General features: G+C 40.0%; 1 protein-coding gene across 1 annotated transcript in view; it reads left to right on the forward strand.

Moving 5' to 3' along the window:
- Nucleotides 1-18,712, forward strand: part of LOC117413282 (A disintegrin and metalloproteinase with thrombospondin motifs 2) — a 195,061-nt gene that overhangs the window by 127,869 nt on the left and 48,480 nt on the right. Inside the window, exon 4 of the mRNA XM_058996696.1 lies at nt 17,700-17,899. Within this exon, the coding sequence (XP_058852679.1) occupies nt 17,700-17,899 (200 nt within the window). The remainder of the gene's footprint in view (nt 1-17,699; nt 17,900-18,712) is intronic.

Genomic DNA, 18,712 nt, shown 5'->3' on the forward strand with positions numbered 1-18,712 from the left:
CTGGCAACATGATCACTGCTCCCCCTTCTGATTGCACTGGCAACATGATCACTGCTCCCCCTTCTGATTGCACTGGCAACATGATCACTGCTCCCCCTTCTGATTGCGCTGGCAACATGATCACTGCTCACCCTTCTGATTGCACTGGCAACATGATCACTGCTCCCCCTTCTGATTGCACTGGCAACATGATCACTGCTCCCCCTTCTGATTGCACTGGCAGCATGATCACTGCTCCCCCTTCTGATTGCACTGGCAACATGATCACTGCTCCCCCTTCTGATTGCACTGGCAGCATGATCACTGCTCCCCCATCTGATTGCACTGGCAACATGATCACTGCTCCCCCATCTGATTGCACTGGCAACATGATCACTGCTCCCCCTTCTGATTGCGCTGACAACATGATCACTGCTCCCCCTTCTGATTGCACTGGCAACATGATCACTGCTCCCCCTTCTGATTGCACTGGCAACATGATCACTGCTCCCCCTTCTGATTGCGCTGACAACATGATCACTGCTCCCCCTTCTGATTGCACTGGCAACATGATCACTGCTCCCCCTTCTGATTGCACTGGCAACATGATCACTGCTCCCCCATCTGATTGCACTGGCAACATGATCACTGCTCCCCCATCTGATTGCACTGGCAACATGATCACTGCTCCCCCTTCTGATTGCGCTGACAACATGATCACTGCTCCCCCATCTGATTGCACTGGCAACATGATCACTGCTCCCCCTTCTGATTGCGCTGACAACATGATCACTGCTCCCCCTTCTGATTGCACTGGCAACATGATCACTGCTCCCCCTTCTGATTGCACTGGCAACATGATCACTGCTCCCCCTTCTGATTGCACTGGCAACATGATCACTGCTCCCCCTTCTGATTGCACTGGCAACATGATCACTGCTCCCCCATCTGATTGCACTGGCAACATGATCACTGCTCCCCCATCTGATTGCACTGGCAACATGATCACTGCTCCCCCATCTGATTGCACTGGCAACATGATCACTGCTCCTGCTTTTGTAGATATTTTCATTCTTTTCTCTTCTTGGATGTGGGGCACAGTGGTCTGGCTGTAGTCAGACTGTGTAACCTGCCTTCTCAAATATACCAACAGTTTCTCACTATATTGATGTGAAATGTCACTAGAGAAACCAATCAGTATGCATTGAACAAATATATTGACAATCACTGGGTAGGATACAGAAAAAATATAATTATAAAAATAATTTTGATTCAGCACAGTCCTCATTTATTTAGTGATTAGGTGTATCTATGAATGTGTGCTGCTTAAATCAAATTATCCTTTCAATTAAAAACACAACGGTGCAAATAAACTGCAAATTAACTGCGGATTAACATTATTCTGCAATTATCATATTGTACCGTGGAGGGTGCTCTATTATATAATAAATCAACACAGTAAAGCATATTAGAATGTATCATTATTTATTATACTTGAACTGTGTTACCTAAATGTTATTCTTTTAAAATATTACATCACCTAAAAAAAAAATTTGAAATTGCTATTTTGTTTTTACTTTCAGCCATTCTGAATTACAATAGAATAACTGCATAGGATGCAAAACCGTTAATGAATCTATAATGGCACTATGTAGGATTTATCTTTCATGCCAATGTAGACATTCTTGACATTTGTAAAGGTTATAAGACAGAGTGCCTTTGTCTGTTAATAAAGGCATCCTCTCTCCCACATGAATGTGAATTACACTGTCGGAGGAGAGCTTATTTTTGTATGTAACTAGAAATGGATGGGACTGGACATTTTATGGTTTTCATAAAGTAATATAATATACCTTTTTAAGTTGTTAAGAACTTACAGAATATAAAAGTAACATTGACATGTCCAAATGGATTTGAAAAGCAGGCAGCTGCTGAACAGAAGATTGCTCAGTGTGTGGCTGTCAGAGTAGCAGAGGGAACAACGATATGGAAAGTGTGTCTGTTAGATTAGAGGTAACAACTATATGGAAAGTGTGTGTCTGTTAGATTAGAGGTAACAACGATATGGAAAGTGTGTGTCTGTTAGATCAGCAGAGGGAACAACGATATGGAAAAATTGTGACGAGAAGGAAGCTGAATAAATACTGTTTGATATCCACTTTGGCTCCAGCGTTGGCTCTATACTCAAAGACAGGTGCATGAGTTTATATACTGCATAAAACCACAGGATTGCATTTTCTCAGTAAACACTGTCTACCCATGTATACAGTAATGTGCATCTGCAGGATTATTCAGGATAGATCTACTGTCTTCACGGAACAGACACATCAACTTGGGCAGCCCGAGCTGCAGTGTGGATCTGGAGGCTCCAGGTGTTGAGATGAAGCCAAGATCTCTGTCCTTACATTCTGCATGCCGTCCTTGTGTCTGGATCAGTGTGATTCCTGTAGAAAGGGAAGTGCAGTCAGTCTGGGTTTGTGTCTGGATCAGTGTGATTCCTGTAGAAAGGGAAGTGCAGTCAGTCTGGGTTTGTGTCTGGATCAGTGTGATTCCTGTAGAAAGGGAAGTGCAGAGTCAGTCTGGGTTTGTGATTGGATCAGTGTGATTCCTGTAGAAAGGGAAGTGCAGAGTCAGTCTGGGTTTGTGATTGGATCAGTGTGATTCCTGTAGAAAGGGAAGTGCAGTCAGTCTGGGTTTGTGATTGGATCAGTGTGATTCCTGTAGAAAGGGAAGTGCAGAGTCAGTCTGGGTTTGTGATTGGATCAGTGTGATTCCTGTAGAAAGGGAAGTGCAGAGTCAGTCTGGGTTTGTGATTGGATCAGTGTGATTCCTGTAGAAAGGGAAGTGCAGAGTCAGTCTGGGTTTGTGATTGGATCAGTGTGATTCCTGTAGAAAGGGAAGTGCAGAGTCAGTCTGGGTTTGTGATTGGATCAGTGTGATTCCTGTAGAAAGGGAAGTGCAGAGTCAGTCTGGGTTTGTGTCTGGATCAGTGTGATTCCTGTAGAAAGGGAAGTGCAGAGTCAGTCTGGGTTAGTGTCTGGATCAGTGTGATTCCTGTAGAAAGGGAAGTGCAGTCAGTCTGGGTTTGTGTCTGGATCAGTGTGATTCCTGTAGAAAGGGAAGTGCAGAGTCAGTCTGGGTTTGTGATTGGATCAGTGTGATTCCTGTAGAAAGGGAAGTGCAGAGTCAGTCTGGGTTTGTGTCTGGATCAGTGTGATTCCTGTAGAAAGGGAAGTGCAGAGTCAGTCTGGGTTTGTGATTGGATCAGTGTGATTCCTGTAGAAAGGGAAGTGCAGAGTCAGTCTGGGTTTGTGATTGGATCAGTGTGATTCCTGTAGAAAGGGAAGTGCAGAGTCAGTCTGGGTTTGTGATTGGATCAGTGTGATTCCTGTAGAAAGGGAAGTGCAGAGTCAGTCTGGGTTTGTGTCTGGATCAGTGTGATTCCTGTAGAAAGGGAAGTGCAGAGTCAGTCTGGGTTTGTGATTGGATCAGTGTGATTCCTGTAGAAAGGGAAGTGCAGAGTCAGTCTGGGTTTGTGATTGGCTTGCTGCCTGGTAGGCAGCTTTATTTCCTCCCTCTGGAGTCCTGTCTAAACTCCAGGAATGAAGCCTTGATCAATTCTCCAAAAGAATGCACTTTCTGGCTCCTGCTGTCCTAGAAATCAGACCAATTACCCCAGAAATTGCAGGGCATAATTTAAGTCTTCAAATCCATAAAGTTTAAGCTTCTTTGAGGTTTTTCTGTGAATCCTAAACTAATAATAAAACAAAACTGCATCCTAAAACAAACCACACAAGAAGCATTAAGTCTTCAAATCAAGATACATATTGTCTCCTCTTATCATCCCAGGCCTGTGAAGGGACTATACATAGAGTGGAGGTGGTCGTAAGTACAGTACATAGGTATGTCACACTTCACACGTTTTTTCATATTTCTGGAGAACTGCTTATTCAATGAAACATTATTATATTTAAGTTATTGATAACTGTCCATAAATCTGTGCGTATGCCGCACTTGCATTTTGCATATGTCAGTAGAACCACTGATCCAACTGTCATGAAATTTGGTGGTAGCATTATTAGTATAAGAATATAGTATTCATTACTCTGGAGAATTGCTTATCACATTGTGATTAAACATGTCATTGCTAAGTGTTATTGGCATACATGTTAGCTTTAGCAATACAATCACCAGCCTTTTATTTTTCCCATTAGTTTAACCCCATTAGTATTACAACACAATTTACGCCATGCGTTACAATTAAAAATGAAATAATACCTGCGCTTTCCCTCTCAGATTTAATCTTTCTAAGGAGAGGTTCAGTCATAATTCAGTAACTCGTATAAATAAGATTGGATCCTGTTAGAAAATGCGCCACAAAAAAGGTTTTTAAGATAATAAATGTGATAAATTGTGTAGTGATAAAGTTGTGAAAATGTAAAAAGAGAATGGATTGAAAAGCTTAGCGGAGTTGTTAGATTATTTTATGGTTTATTAAAGTAGGGGGTCCTGTGTAGTTAATGCTAGCATTTTCTCAAATTCACTGCAGTACTAATAAACTGTGCAATTGAGAACGTCCTTAGCACTGTGACAATGCAGCTCCGCGGCGTGTCAGCCAGTTTGAGGGGTGCCTCCGATGCGGCTCCACAAAACTGGTCAAACACAGAGATGCATTGCCAGGGGAATAGAGTAATATTCCACATCCTAGGAACGCATTGATTCCATGTCATACTGAGTTACAACTGCTGTGATTCTAGAGGTCAGGCTGTAATTTAGGAGGAATATCAATAATTATTGCTATTAATGTTGCAACCACTGTTAGGGTTTTGGGGGTCCATTTTACTCAGACAACACTAGACTTTACTGTGGGTCTGTTTTGTCGTTTAAGCAGAAATCTAAACATTTGGGTCAATGTTTAAACATGACACCACTACTACTGTACTTTTGTAATGCTGCATCGTTTAGAAACAAACAGTATGAAAAATAAAATCCTACAAACCTTGTATTAACAGTAGATGTGTGTCGTATTACCCCACCATTGCCCATAAAACAACTTTGATCATGACACTGAACAATAAATCTCTCCCTCACAAAGGGAGAGGATGCAGGTGTTAGTTAATGTATACCCTGCCTCATGTCCCCAATTACACAGAGAGGAGTCTGGTTTGAAGTTTAAATAATACCGGATTCTGCCGAATGATTGCCCCATCCCAACTTTTAGCTGAAGGTCACTTTTACCATGGATTTCTGGTTTTTAATAACCATGCACAAATAATGCCTGAGGGGAAATATCGCAGCTCACGTGAATAGAAAAAACTGCCTAGAAGTAGTTGCTCTGTTCAGATAAGGAAGACGTGGAGTTTGGTGGTTTTGGATCGGATGATACAGACTCCACAGTCTGATAGATTACACTTTCCTGTTGTGATGCTATAATCCATATTTTGGATTTTATTTTATTTTTTTAGACACTGCAAGGGCTTGTAACTTAGGCACATTGTTTTGTATTGGACATTTTAATGCTATAGTGCTACTTAGGATGTTCATTTATTATTTTGTTTAGTGTTTTGTTTTCACACTGGATACTGCCGTTTCTTACTTTCAAAGATTATGTAAAGCCCTTTATTTTAGTGGACCAAAAATTTCACATGTTTTATATATTTCTAAATGTAGCGACTTTTTTATTTTAGAGTTTTTCACTAGACACTGCAGTTTTAAAGTTTTTAATGTTTGTTTTGTGAAAATATTTGAAATGACAAAGCAGTGGACATACTGCAGCAACTCTGAATTGTATTTCACCAGTCAATAAATATGCTAACTGCCCTTCTTGATTCTTTATCGTGACTGTGTGCTGTGCTCTACCTTTGAATTTTAATCAAGCCTAATTGTAAACGGAATCTATCTACCTAATGTTAAAAGTACTCTCTGCAATAATGCCTGTAATTTCGCCCCTGCCTGAGTCAACGCCCTCCCACACTTTTGCCTTAAAGAGAACTTTACGCCCCCCTGGCGTTGACTCGGCAGAATCCGGTAACACCTTTCAATTTGCTATTGTCAGGGTCCATTTGCTGCTAAATAAGCACATTGAATAAAACCAATAAAACCTCAATCTGCATTTGCAGGGACACTTCCCTCAGCATCTCCAAACACAGGTCTTTTATGATATTGCTTCAGTCCATTGGTTTTACTCAACATGTTTCTGGCCCCACTCATACTCATGGCCATACACTTGATCTACTTATCACTCGTGGTTTAGAGATTCAGAACCTGCCATTGATCTCACAGTTTCAGATCATTCTGCAATTATTTTTGAAGTGTTAATACCAAGCCCCATGAAACTCCCGGCATGTTGTATTAAAACTCGATCTCTCAATTCATCAACCACGGATAAATTCTTGGGAGCATTGTCTACCTCAGCACTTAGTCAGGATTGGTTGGAGAGTTGGTGGATAATAATAATACCACACTAAAAAATACCTTAGATACTACAGTGCCTTATACAATTAAGAATGTGGTTACAAAAAAGATCTTCCCCCTGGTATAATAACACATATACACAAACGTAGGTGTCACAAACTAGAACATAGATGGAGAGTGACTAAACTTCAGGTCCACTATCTCATTTGGAAAGATAATCTGTCAAAATTAACAAACTCACCTACAGAGTCTGTTCTATCAAATACTCTGTCATCGGTAAATTATGATAACTTTATGAAGCACTTGAACAAAGTTACTGACATAAGAAATCAGATATCTGACAGTTTACCAAATGTAGATGTGTCATTTAACAACAATAGTGATACTTCTACCCCTGGTTGCACTGCACATAAACAAACTCCTTTTCTCCGATTTCTCAACTGGAGCTTGTTAACATAATTAAGAAGATGAAATCTACTACATGTGTGGTAGATCCTATTCCTACTCCACTTTTTAAAGAAGTATCGCCCAAAATGAATACCACAGTTTAAAATATTGACAACAGCTTCCTTTTATCAGGTAACTCTTCCAGGACTGCCATAGTAAAACCACTGCTCAAGAAACCAACCATAGATCCCAATGTTCTTAACAACTACAGACCTATTTCCAATCTAACGTCCTAGAAAGAGTAGTTGCCGAGCAACTTAACACATTTCTTGCAGTCCATAACATATATGAGACATTTCAGCGTGGGTTCCGGCCCTCTCATAGAGTGAGACAGCACTTATTTGAGTGGTAAATGATGTGTTGTTGTCCTCTGACATGGGCTCACCTTCGGTTCTTATAGTACTAGATTTAAGTGCTGCATTCGACACCATCAATCACTTAAATTGATCGCCTTGAGAATATGGTGGGATTGTCAGGTTGTGTTCTGTCTTGGTTCAGATCCTATCAATTTGTTGTGTCTAAAGTTGCACATGGGGTCCCACTGGGCTCAATTCTTGGCCCAATTCTGTTTTCTTTGTATATGCTATCTTTGGGCAACATTATGTTCCTAGACATGGGGTTAATTTTCATTGTTATGCTGATGATACTCAGCTATATCTATCTGTCAAACAGGGTGACACCTCCGCTGGCTGACATCATAAAATGAAAGTTTAAAAACTTTGCAATGTTAAACTCCGATAAAACAGAAGTGATGATTCTGGGATTCCTGCATCAAAATGCTGCTGCTAGTTTTAACAGGGACTAAGAGACAAGAACACATTACCCTTGTGCTAGCATCTTTGCACTGGCTTCCTGTCCGGTTTAGGATCGATTTTAAGATGTTGCTTTGATATGATATTTCAACCCTGTATGTTCCTAGTCGCTCACTTCGATCACAGGATACCAAATTACTCATTATTACTAAAATAAAAAATAAAAAACACAGGTGGTAGAGCATTCAGCTATAGAGCCCCTACATTATGGAATGACCTGCCTAGTCCTGTAAGGGACGCACCGACTGTTTCTGCTTTTAAAACAAGACCGAAGCTTTTATTTCCCTAAAATGATGTTCTTACTCTAAATAATACTATAAATATCACTCTCTCTTGCTCAGTCTCGTTGTTTTATTGTTTTACTGTTTTATTGATTTTTTTTAAATAGTTGTGTTGATCATTTTTAATTGCTCATTGTTACTTCTTTTTAATGTTTGTCAATGTTTTTATCCATGTAAAGTGCCTTGCGGTGATGTATTGTGAAAAGGCACTATATAAATACAAATTGATTGATTAATAAAATAACCCTCTCTGTGACCATAATAAAACCTTTAGCTAGCCGCGGAAGGGCGGTCCGTTTATCCACGGATTCTCAGAGGTTTCATTTCCCTACTAACTGGTTAGGGTTTTTTTTGTTTTTCCTTGCCTGAGTGCTAACGGACCACGCTTGTATCAAAGCATAGATGGGCCAAATGGCCTTTTCTCGTTCTAGAATTTCTTATGTTCTTATGATTGGTAATTTGTTTGGAATGCAGAACATTTGACGGTGAGGCATGTGTACCCCGCTCAGACCTTCTGTTTGATTAGTAAATCTCAATGCTTTATCATACTTTTCACTGTGCTTTATTACACTTTGCAATGCTTTTACTACAGTACGCTGTTGTAAGGCTACCCTAAAGTAATTCTAGCTAACAAAATAATGCCATAAATCATAACCATTAGCGCCATACGTTTCAGTTGTGCAGTTTTAAAAGAAACGCATGTTATATCACACATGTATTTTAATTTCAAAACCTGATATCTGGTATTACTTTAGGTTAAAGGAAACTCTTGGTTTCTATGCCTTATTGTTGGGTTTGCTGTTTGTACTTCCTGGTTCATTTCACCTCAGCAGTGTCTTCTGGGTCAAAGCATGTTACTGGCTGAAAGCATGTCAGTCAATAGTGGAAGCAGACGATTGGTTATTTACAGAAAAGAAGCCTGTGAAGGGGTGGGGACAATTTCACTGAAATAACCCACGAAGTACAAGATAGTCAAAAAGCATGGCTTCCACGAGGAGCTTTCTTGAATCTAGTGTGTAGTGCCACATATCATGTTTTTAAATGAAAATACATGTTTGCTATAACGTGTTTCTTTCAGAACTGCACATTTGAATCTATAAAATGAATAAATGTGCATGCCGGAGAAATATATTGTTAGCTACAATTAATTTAAAGAGAAGAATGAAAATCAAAGGAGCACAATAAAACATCTACAGATATTTTTTTTTTAACTGTGAGCAAACGTCGTGCAGCTTGTCTTTAAAACATTTCCATATTTGGTGTTTGTTATGTCAAATCCTAGCGTTAAGTTCACAGCACGTACAGGGTGCTCCAGCTTGTTGTCTTGTTAGTGCTTCAATTGAAGTCCCTGCTATAACTTTCTAATGAGCAAAATTAGCCTGAAAAAAAGAAGCCGGCTCTGCCCTTTATGACCGCGTCTGTGTTGCGAGAGACGGAGGAATCTGGAAGATGAAATACTTGTGTCTGAACAGCTGCTGAAGAATAGGGATTGTGTCTCTTTAGGAAACAGTGCTCTCTGATGAGGATCACTGCCTACACCGAGCATGGAGATCGCCATGGTCACTTCATTATCAATGCTGACTGACAGTTCTCAGATAAAAAACACCCCGCAGAGCAATTATTCTTCGGAACACTCTCAATAAAGCAGCTGGTTCCAAATTAACTTTGTTAACTCTTAAAGCTGCAAGCCCCACCATCCTGTTCTGTTTATAATGCAATTTACAGTAACTGGTGTCTGTTTAAGAAAGAAAGAAAGAAAGAAAGAAAGAAAGAAAGAAAGAAAGAAAGAAGGAAAGGCAGACGACCATGTTACCAGTCCAGTTTGTGTACAATCCCTAAATTGACTTTCTTCTGCCGCCACTCAGTCTTTCTCCCTCCCTAAAGCCTTCACATCACTCTCCCGTTTCTTGCTCCTTGCAGCAGTAGGTGGTTACAAGTGTCATCAGCAAGCCACGCTGTAGCTCAGGGAAATGAGTAGTATATTTGAAATGAGTAGTATATTTGAAATGAGTAGTATATTTGGTAAAATGATCATATTATTTTTGAGTGTTGATTTTTTTTGCGAGTACCAAGATGGTTTCTCTCTTCTTACATAAGAAGCACAGCGAGTTCAAGACACTGCTGCAGGGTACACCATGAAGATGCACCAAACAGCAGGGCTGAATTGCATGTGAAGATCTATCTCAAGTTAGGAAAGACTCTTTGGCGTCAGAAAGGTCATTCCTGACAAGCAGCAATAAACGTGGCATGCCACAAACCTGATGTGCACCCCACGTATTTGGCATCAGGCACATGGTATGTGTTATGCAATATATAAAAGCTGTATTTCCCTGTTCCAAATTAGTAACAATGGGCAAGATGACAGACCTGTCAGACGCAGATAGAAGGCTGGTAACAGGTGTTCAGTTGATGGGCGGCCCCTTATCCAAGACTGCCAAGATTACTAATGCTTTACAAGGAGCAGTCTCAAAAGGGATGAAGCCAGGGGCATTCTGGAGAACAGAGCAGGCTTGCACCCTGGACCTGGAGCTTGTATTCATTGAGGACTACTCACATATCCCTCCAGAACAGGTTAAACACCTTGCAGGTCCGTCACATGTGATTAGTGCTGTGGCCCTGGCGGCCCTGCACCCTGTTGACTGTGTTATTATTCATGGCGCTGTTTCTATTGTACTGAAGACAATGTGCTTTTACTCTCCATTTTCTTTCTGCTTGTTGAGTCCAACAACCAGCACATGCCATTAGGTTACATTTTTATGTCTGTAATTGAGAAGTAACTATACCTATGTGACCACATGGTGCCTCCAAGTTCAGTGAGTCCTTCTTTATTTACTCAGTTTATATAACTCAGTATTACTGAATATGATCAAACACAGTGGAAAGAGGCTGTGGAGAGAGTAGGGTTACATGTTATACTGTAGGGCTGCAACAGATCATTCTTTTGGGTTTTTTTCCCACATTTTCTAATAATTCAGGCAGGTTTACTTTAACCTCGATTTGTATTATTATTACTATTAAATGGTTATTTAGCAGATGCTTTTATCCAAAGCAACTTACAGAGACTAGGGGGTAAACTATGCATCAACAACTGCTGCTGCAATCACTTAAAATAGGACCTGGTTTTATGTCTTGTCAGAAGGACGGAGCACAAAGAGGTGAAGTGACTTACTCAGGGTCACACACAGGGAGTCAGCTGAAGAACAGAACAGGCACATTTACAGCAATGTATTAAACAAGTTATGATTTTCACAAAAGAGACGCTCGCAGAAGCATCGAAGGATTATTGAGGGAAGGGAACAGATCATTTCCCAAGTAATAACTGCATCAGTGGAACACGTCTTTGTAAAGGTTTGACAAGGTAAAGGAGGGATGTCTATAAGAAATGACAGGAAAATTGAGGTCAATTGATAGTTGGCAGCATGTCCTTCATATCATCATTTGAAGGAATAGAATGGGTTTATTTAGACTTTATTGTTTGACACACACATCTCTACAGTGATGAAGGCAGGGTTCTTCCACCTAAAGAAAATCTCTAGAATCTGTCCTTTCCTGTATCCCAAGATGCTTAGCGATGGTATCTTTCGACTCCCATTCCAGCCGACAGTTGCACATCATTATTTTGTCACCATCAGCTGCATGCACCCCCTCATGCTCAAATTATTTGCAGTGTTTAATTGTTACACTTGATTTGGGCATTTTAAAAACAAACGTCTCTTCTCTTCCATCACAATTTTAATTCCCATACGACTCGCTCCAAATTATACATCTGTGCAAGTGCTAGTCAGAGATTCTGTTTCCCTTCAGACCGTGTCTATGTTAACGGCTGAGCCTTGACAACTACGATTGCAAGCATTTATTTAAAGTATTTTCTGCATAAACCTCACAGTTGTCACTCAGTGTTTGTTTTATAATGATTATTCATGTTATTTCTTTTTATATTTGCATTTCGTTGTATTTTATTTTATATGTTACATTTTGTGTTATTTCGTATTTGCGAAAAACACGGGGCAGTAATTATAAAGTACTTAAGAACCATAAAAACGTATCTCTTTTGTTAACGCTATATTTAGTTTTTTTTTTTGTTTTGTTTTTCTGAGGGACCTTATAATTTCCAGAAAGTTTTGTTGAAAAATATTGATGTTTGGGCAAATTGCAAGAAATTGTGATTTTTATACACATTGTTAGCTGACTTTGCCTTTCTATCTTTGAAATTCATCAGAAAATGTATTTTTAGTAGTAGAGACTTGCAAATGTTATTTTTTTGGTTCAGGGCACTCCAAAAAATAGTATACAAGGAACTATAAAAAGCAATTTTACTGATTTTCCACTCCAATAACTACAAAGAAAGTCTGATATGTTTAAAAAATGTATGTTTTTTAAATTACTATTCAGTGGATTAGGGGGTTTCAAAGAGATAAAGGTACAGAAAAAAGTATGCGGTTACCTGAAGGACCCTATAACTATAACTATAAGTTTTGTTGATTTCTTTTTAAATAGGGGCTTGTGGCATGGCGGCTGAGTGGTGACATCCAGGAAGTTGACACACACAATTACTGCAGGTTGATGCGCTGCTGCACGTGTTTATTAAACACACAAACGGACAGACAGAAGCACAGCTCACAGAGCCCCAAATAAAAGGTTGAACCAAAACAAATCTCGATCACACAACAAAACAAGATTCGTGCTGGTCCTTCCAGCACGAGTAGCTATTTTTTTTTCTTTTCACTTCTTTCTTCTGGCTATCTCTCAGGTCCTCCTCTCTGATCACCCCGTTCAGCCAAAGCTGTTGGGTTTTTATACACGTGACCATCTCCAAATTAGCAATAAATGAATCAATCTGGAGACCGTCACATTCTGAACGAGACTTTTAATATGCGTGGTCGACACGAGATGTAGTCTGGCAGAGACGAGCTCCAAGCCTCACCCCTGCCAAACTACATTCAACTATAACAATACAATGCCATATAATGCAATACAACAAATCATAATACCACAATAATCATTCCTTTTTTAAAATCATAATAATCCCATTCAACCCATAACCATACGTTTATCAGCAGGGCTCTGCCCTGAACCATATTTACATGCAGGGCTCTTCTGCCCTGCTACAGGGCTAAATACAAGACATTTGTTCATGAATTTCGAGCCTTTTGTTAAAAAACAAACATAACACATGGTTTAGAACTGAAAATGTATTTTAAAAATAAACACATATAAGAACACCCGTATTATATAAACTGAACCACTGTCAGAAAACTGTGATTCACCAGAATCATCCAGCAGTATGTAAGGGATTCATCTACTCTAGTCAGAGTTGGGGTAACGCGTTACTTAAGTCATGCGTTACTGTACTAATATTGCTTTTGTCAATAACAAGGTAATATAACACGTTCGGTTTTCAATGGGAGTAATAATATTACAGTTACTTTCTGCAAAAAAATAAACTTTTTCTCATTACCTTTACTCTGTTATACACCTACATTGGTGGTCTGTTATTTTTTGTGTTGATTTACAGTCAGCACCACACGCCGTCAAACCGGAAACACTAAACAACTCAGCTTATGGCAGTCCCTAAAGACCTAACTGCTGTTTTCCTTGAACACTTGGAAACCTTGAACACAACAGCTTTATTGCGTGCGTGCGCACAACCAGGATGAACTGGCTTGAATACAGAGCTTAATAAAGTCATAACAGATATCCCAACAGATACATAAATAGCTTCTTCTTCACTAACCTAAGCTCCTTTTGATGCGATGCAACAAAGACTATTTAGATTTATAAACAGAACGTTTACAATAGTTTGACTGAATGTACGCTTTGAAGAACTCAAACTGCATGTATACGAAAAATAATTGATGCATAAGTATGTATCTACAAAATACATGTGTATCTGTTACGTCAAGTAATTTATCTAACACAATGTTTTATATGCATTATGTCAGTTATTCTCTTATAAAAAGCCTTTGTGTAACTTAAGTTTTTTTTTTTTTTTCGTTTTCTATTTAATTATTATATATAACCATATATTTAAACCAAGTATTCTGCTAAGCCTCTCCTTCCCTGCTCTCTGACCTGGAAGCGCCCCAGAGAGGATGACTTGACTTCTTTTCTCTTTAAGCCTGGCAGCGAGTTCAGTGAACCGCTCTTTCAGTCCCTCTGACCTCCTGTCTCTTATGTGTCCTTCATTTGTGTTTATAACATAATCTCTTCATTAATGTATTGCATGAAATTACTGACCTTCAAGCTATTCCACACTTGCTGTACGCTGGTATTGAAATAGCAGAAAGAAAATATGTGAAAGGGAAGTTGGTAGTTAGTGCCTGATTTGTGCCTGTCTTCAAGACTGCAGCTGGACTCGGTGTGAAATGATTTATGAACAGTATCTTGAGGCTTTCTGTCATGACATCAGTCGTGATACAGAGGGTTGTGCATTGTCATTTGGGATGTAGTTACGCTGCTAGGCAGCATCAGGGTTGACAGAGCCTTGCCGTATCCAGAAGCAAAGCTGTTTTAATAACATAGAACATGAATATTTTAGTCCAGCAGACAACTGTAATCTGTTTAGGTTTTCTGTGAATGATAAAGGAAAGAGATAATCCTGTAGAAATGGCACATATGATCCCTTCACTGATTTAAATTCAAACTGTATTCCCAGTGAACAGAGTGAACAATCTATATATAGCCTTCAGACACACATGCTGCGTCCCCCTCAGCCAGGTCTATCTGCAGTCTACCATTCAAACTGTGTCCAGACTCTACTACTTAGTCCTGATATCAATGTAAACCTTGTTTGATCATTTCTAGTAAGTGTTTTCTTCAGGCTTGTTAAGTCTGTTCTTCTCCTTGCAGTTCATAGTTTAACACCCACCTCTATAGGAGTCTAATTGGGTCACTTAGTCCTTCAAAACTATTTGAAGAGACATATTTCTGCCAGTCTGTAATCCTAACTGAGGACCAGCTGAAATCAGTTTGATATTTTTCAGATGCCAATAGAAACTAACAGGACTGCCCCAGTGGCAAACAACACATAACCCTTAGTGGTCACTTTAGTTTGCCAAGTTAATAGCTGCACATATTGAGAAATCACACATAAGTCTTGTGGTGTTTAAGGCAGGATTGAGTTGTTCTCACTATCTCTCTCTCTGTGTCTCTTTCTCTCTCTCTGTTTCTCTTTCTCTCTCTTGCTCTCTCTCATGCTCTCTCTCCCTCTGTGTCTCTTTCTCGCTCTGTCTCTCTCTCTTGCTCTTGCTCGCTCTCTCTCGCTCTGTCTCGCTCTCTCTCTCTTATGCAAAAGCGTTTGTTGAGAGGTAGTAAGCCGAGATTGTAATTAATTAATTCCTTAATACTTCAGAGACATTCAAGTTGTCAATAGGAGGGTATTTCTGCAGGTCAGACAAGCAATCACAATGAACTATAAAGTGAACACGTTGTCCTTGAGGTTGCTTGACAAACATATTGATTTGCTTTTTTTTTATTTTCCCTACGTCTCAGCAATCAACTGGAGAGGTAAAGCATGTTCATTTTTCTGACCCCCAGAACTACTGTTTGGTTTGTGTCTTTGAAAAGTGTGTGACCCTCTATTGTGGGGACAGAATGGGAAGATCTAGTTTCACTGCTCCCCTCATCATTGTGCGTTTGATCTTTTCATTTCTAATACAAAATGGTCAATATTGTGGGGGAAAAAAGCAGTTTATAATATGTATAAGTATAAAAGTCACTCCTAATTGACCTATATGAAGTTAGGTTATATTATTCTCTAACCAGAATGTGTAAATAAACCTAGTCTACCATTCTAGGAGCAAACTGTTTGTAGACACTGGGGGTTCCTTTCAAAGGAGATCCGCTGGGGGGATAGTGCAATACGCCATTATTTCGACCGTTTTTTTTGCACCTGATTTTCCCACCGATTTGAGTATTTTCTAAAGCTGCTGAAAACACGGCAGGAATCTATCTGCTAGTTTGGTCCATTAGTTATTCTGACGCTTTCTTTGTGGTGGAATATATAATGATCTAAGAATCCAAAGTGTTGGATAATTGAAACTTCTACCAGTTCGCTTTCTGCCTGCTTCAGAATGGTTAATACGACTATCCGCCAGTATAAAAAGAGTGACAGCGCTGCAGATCGAAGCAGTGGTGCTGGAACAATTTTTATAGTGTGGGTACAAGTCATTGAACAAAACTGTAACCCCTGTATATGGTGGAAGCCATGCATTCGGTTGCTAAACATGTTGATAAAGCTAAGCCAGCATCAACACCTGTTTATCTATTTAAGGGGGCTCCCGAGTGGCGCATCCAGTAAAAGCACTCGCTAGAGTGCAGGATGCACTCTATAGCCTGGACGTCGCCGGTTCGAGTCCAGGCTATTCCACAGCCGACCGTGGACGGGAGCTCCCAGGGGGCGGCGCTCAATTGGCCGAGCGTCGCCTGGGGGGAGGGAGGGTTAGGTCGGCCAGGGTGTCCTCGGCTCACTGCGCAGCAGCGACCCCTGTAGTCTGGCCGGGCGCCTGCGGGCTTGCCTGTAAGCTACCCAGAGCTGCGTTGTCCTCCGACGCTGTAGCTCTGAGGCGGCTGCACGGTGAGTTCGCAGTGTGTAAAGAAGTGGGCGGCTGACGGCACACGCTTTGGAGGACAGCGTGTGTTCATCTTCGCCCCTCCCGAGTCAGCGCAGGGGTGGTAGCGGTGAGCTGAGCCTAAAAAATAATTGGGCATTTCAAATTGGGGAGAAAATAATAAAAACTAATTGGCAACGACTAAATTATAAAAAAAAAAAAAAAAAAACATCTTAAGCCACAGTCCTTGCTACAACGTTTACAACATGCTTGCCATAAAATGTGTAGCGTGAGCAAATCAGAATATGAGCTTTTTTGGTTCTGATAATACAAATGACGTAATCAGCTTTTTACCTTTACAGCTGGTCTTGTTTGCACTGCATTTGACTCATTTTTTCCCACTGTTTTGGGACAGGTTTCTGTTGTGTTTATATAACATTGCTAACACATTTGAAATGGACATTTAAATGCTAATTAGGTATTAATTTAAAGCTCCCAAGAACCGCAGACAATTACGGATGAAATGCGAGGATATTTTTAATGGATTAACAAGTAGAAGAATTCAGCATATTTTGCCGTTTCTACCGAAAATTAAAACCCTTTCGAAATGCAGAAAGGATAGTTAGGTTGCCAGGCCCACCTTTGTTTAACCCTTCCGCTCCAGAGAACATTCTATTTGTTTGAGGTATGACTGACATAACGTGACTTTCGGCTTGTGTATCAGGACAAATAGCCACCGAAAGTATACAGTATTACAGTATACAGTATTATTTCTAAACAGCTGAGAATCTGAAGTTTATTAAGAGATTAATGTTTTCACTCTATGATGACATATACTGTACGATTATCTAGTTTGTATGTAAAAAATACGTTTTAAAATGTACTCCTACCTAAAAACTGTAAAAGTATCAATGGTAGATACATCTCTCAGGAACTAGGATCAGAAATAATTTTATAAATACCGTCTCTGGTTTTCATTTTACACCAAATTGTTTGACGGGTGCGTAATGTGAAGAAGTTCGTCATCAGATAGATCTGTCAACTCATCAAAAGTCTTCCGGGTCGGTAAGCATTCTTAGTTATATAGAGCAGATTTGATATTATTCAGGTTTTGGGTCTTTAAGAGGTAAATACCCATGCGGTAATGGTTCCATTTCTATTTCAGGGAACCAGGGTTATGATAATTGCCTAACGTTTTGTTTTTACTGTTGTTTTAGGAAATGACCTGGGTGGTCTTCTTGATCTGGAGACCATGTACCGCGGAGTGGAGCAGCACCTGAACCAGACCCGGCGGTCCCGCCGTCACATCGCTGACGACAATTACAACATCGAGGTGCTGCTGGGGGTGGACGACTCAGTCGTGCAGTTCCACGGGAAGGAGGACGTGCAGAATTACCTGCTGACACTGATGAATATCGTGAGTACTTCTTCCAAGCATAGCACCATGAACTTCAGGTGTATTTCACTGTGCACTGCCTCGAAGTCCAGCAGCAAGATAACAACCAAACAAACACAACATACTGTAGGGTGATATTCTGATAGACTGTCTATAATTGTGACCAGCTCTCTATAAAGACAGCGACGATCCTCTCTGTCAGTTCCTATGATCGAATGAGCTCTCTGTTAATACTGTTATATATAAGGCTTGCAGTAGTATTCGATATTCTATAGCGGTATTCGGTATACAGTGGCAGTACTATTATGGGGTGTTGTATAATGTACAAAGACTGTACAGTAATTCTACGTTTAGTAGGTTGTTTGTTTAAATCTCCACTGTTTACACTATCGAACACATTTTCCATTAAAAAGTACACTTGATTTACAGTCATCTTTATATTTTTGTATTCAATGACAGCTGTTTACAATGCATCAGTGCACTGTAAATGATGAAACTGTTTGAAAACCGGAAGGTAGTGAACCCTTTAGTAAATACTGTGCGTTTAGGTTATGAATGAACCCTTTCCAGTCCTAGATGTTCCCTGGGTGCATTCTCTCCACAGTTTATACTTCCACTTCTATTTTTCTGTTTTATTGAGAGGGGTAATATGACCCTGCCATACCATGCAATATTATGATTTTGATCATTCGGATTCCTGCATTATGCATGGAAGCATGCCCAGAGTGTTCTCTTATCCCTTCTAAGCAGTAAGTGAAGCTGCACAGTAGCAGCGTGTGTATGTCTCTGCTTCAGCAGGGAGAGTACGCTGTACCATCTTGGTGTGACATTGTC

Source organism: Acipenser ruthenus, chromosome 23 (assembly GCF_902713425.1).
Source record: "Acipenser ruthenus chromosome 23, fAciRut3.2 maternal haplotype, whole genome shotgun sequence".
Taxonomy (NCBI): Eukaryota; Metazoa; Chordata; class Actinopteri; order Acipenseriformes; family Acipenseridae; genus Acipenser; species Acipenser ruthenus.